At 36.2% G+C, this 1,534-nt stretch overlaps 1 protein-coding gene across 1 annotated transcript in view; it reads right to left on the reverse strand.

Moving 5' to 3' along the window:
- LOC119830580 (uncharacterized protein CG7065-like) overlaps positions 1-1,534 on the reverse strand; it is a 17,774-nt gene that overhangs the window by 2,195 nt on the left and 14,045 nt on the right. The window contains exons 18-19 of the mRNA XM_038353649.1: positions 1,166-1,311; positions 443-755 (exon numbers count right to left, since the gene is read on the reverse strand). Of these exons, the coding sequence (XP_038209577.1) occupies positions 443-755; positions 1,166-1,311 (459 nt within the window). The remainder of the gene's footprint in view (positions 1-442; positions 756-1,165; positions 1,312-1,534) is intronic.

Genomic DNA, 1,534 nt, shown 5'->3' on the forward strand with positions numbered 1-1,534 from the left:
AGAAGTCAGATTATTAATATGAATGCAGTTATTTTATTCTATTATTCATTATCATAAAAACATTAATCTTTATAATAGTTGATTCATCGTGCTACTAGGCCTTGCCCAAGTTAATCTTTGATTGAAAATACCTTTGATAATAAAATATGTACTTAACATACACATCATGTACTCTTTTTTATTGTAAAATAATTGTTAAAACTCAATAGTAGTTTCTTGATTTATTACATATCAAAATACAAATCTTTTCTCTTTTTAATGTAAGTGTAGATGCTTTAATTAAGTTTATTGTAAATAATTCAACAAAACAACTAACAACTTGATATCTCGAAACTGGTTATCAAATAATATGCCAGAAACTGAATCTTTTAATTACCGGTCCGATCAAAAATTCCACAATTAATATATTCCTGAGTATTAGGAAAAGAGAACAAACACCCACCTCCTCCACAGCATAATCATCGTCGTCGCTCTCTATGTTGACAACCCTGACGTCCTCCTTGGGCGGCTCAGGCGGGTCACGGGGGTCACGAGGCTCGCGAAACTCGGGCGGGTCGCGCGGCTCCGGTGCGTCGGCGCTCACGTACTGCCGCAGCCTCTCCACGCGCTGCGGCTCGCGGGCCTCCAGCTTCTTTAAGTACGCTATCAGACTGTGCTGCTCTTCTGCTGACAGCTCGTTGAAGTTCTTCAGCAGCGTCTCTAGGTCGGAGTCGGAAAGGCCGTCCATTGCGTCCACCGCGTCTTCCTTGTCGGTCCTGCAAATTAAATCGTAAATAACCATCAGTAAAGTTTGTAGTCTGTCTGACAGCACGAAAGAGAAAGAGAAAATTTTTCTATCATATTATGGTATCGTAGAACAAGTTATGATAAAAATTACATGATCCTATTTCATTTAACAATTATCATGATACATACGCTTGGAACTGTATATTATGGTAAGCCATTTTTAATACTATTAAAAAAAAAGAATACCTTCGGTAGATATGAACTTAACCGAATGTACCCATACAGTCCAACATTCGTGGATTTTCTAATATTAGTATTGCACTATTTATGAAGAACGTCTATAATAGTGGTAGCTTATTTGTATTTTTTTTTTTTGCCTAACTTGAGCATAAATATATAAATAGTAATTTCTTAAGATTTCTTAACAAAACACACATACTTTTTATCGTCATAAGCAGATTGTAACAGTTGCAATGCAGATGCTGCACTTGACGCACTTGGTTCCTCAGGTGGAGGTTTTGCTTCTATTACTCGAGCCTGCTCTTTAAGTTTTGCTTCTCTCTTTTTAGCTTCCGCCATTCCAACCTATATATAAATATAAAAGAATAAGTTAAATCTATCTATAAATCTCTTTATCACAGATATTATAAAGTTGAAGAGTAGGAATCTAAATCTCGGGAATTACTGATTGAATAAGAACAAAGTAATGTACTGTGTTATAGTTCGGCCATTCATAGAATGCGTTCCTGACACATCGCGAATGAACTGACGACGTAACTTTGTAATGGCGTTGCAGTTAAAATAAAAA

This window comes from Zerene cesonia, chromosome 11 (assembly GCF_012273895.1).
Source record: "Zerene cesonia ecotype Mississippi chromosome 11, Zerene_cesonia_1.1, whole genome shotgun sequence".
Classification (NCBI taxonomy): domain Eukaryota; kingdom Metazoa; phylum Arthropoda; class Insecta; order Lepidoptera; family Pieridae; genus Zerene; species Zerene cesonia.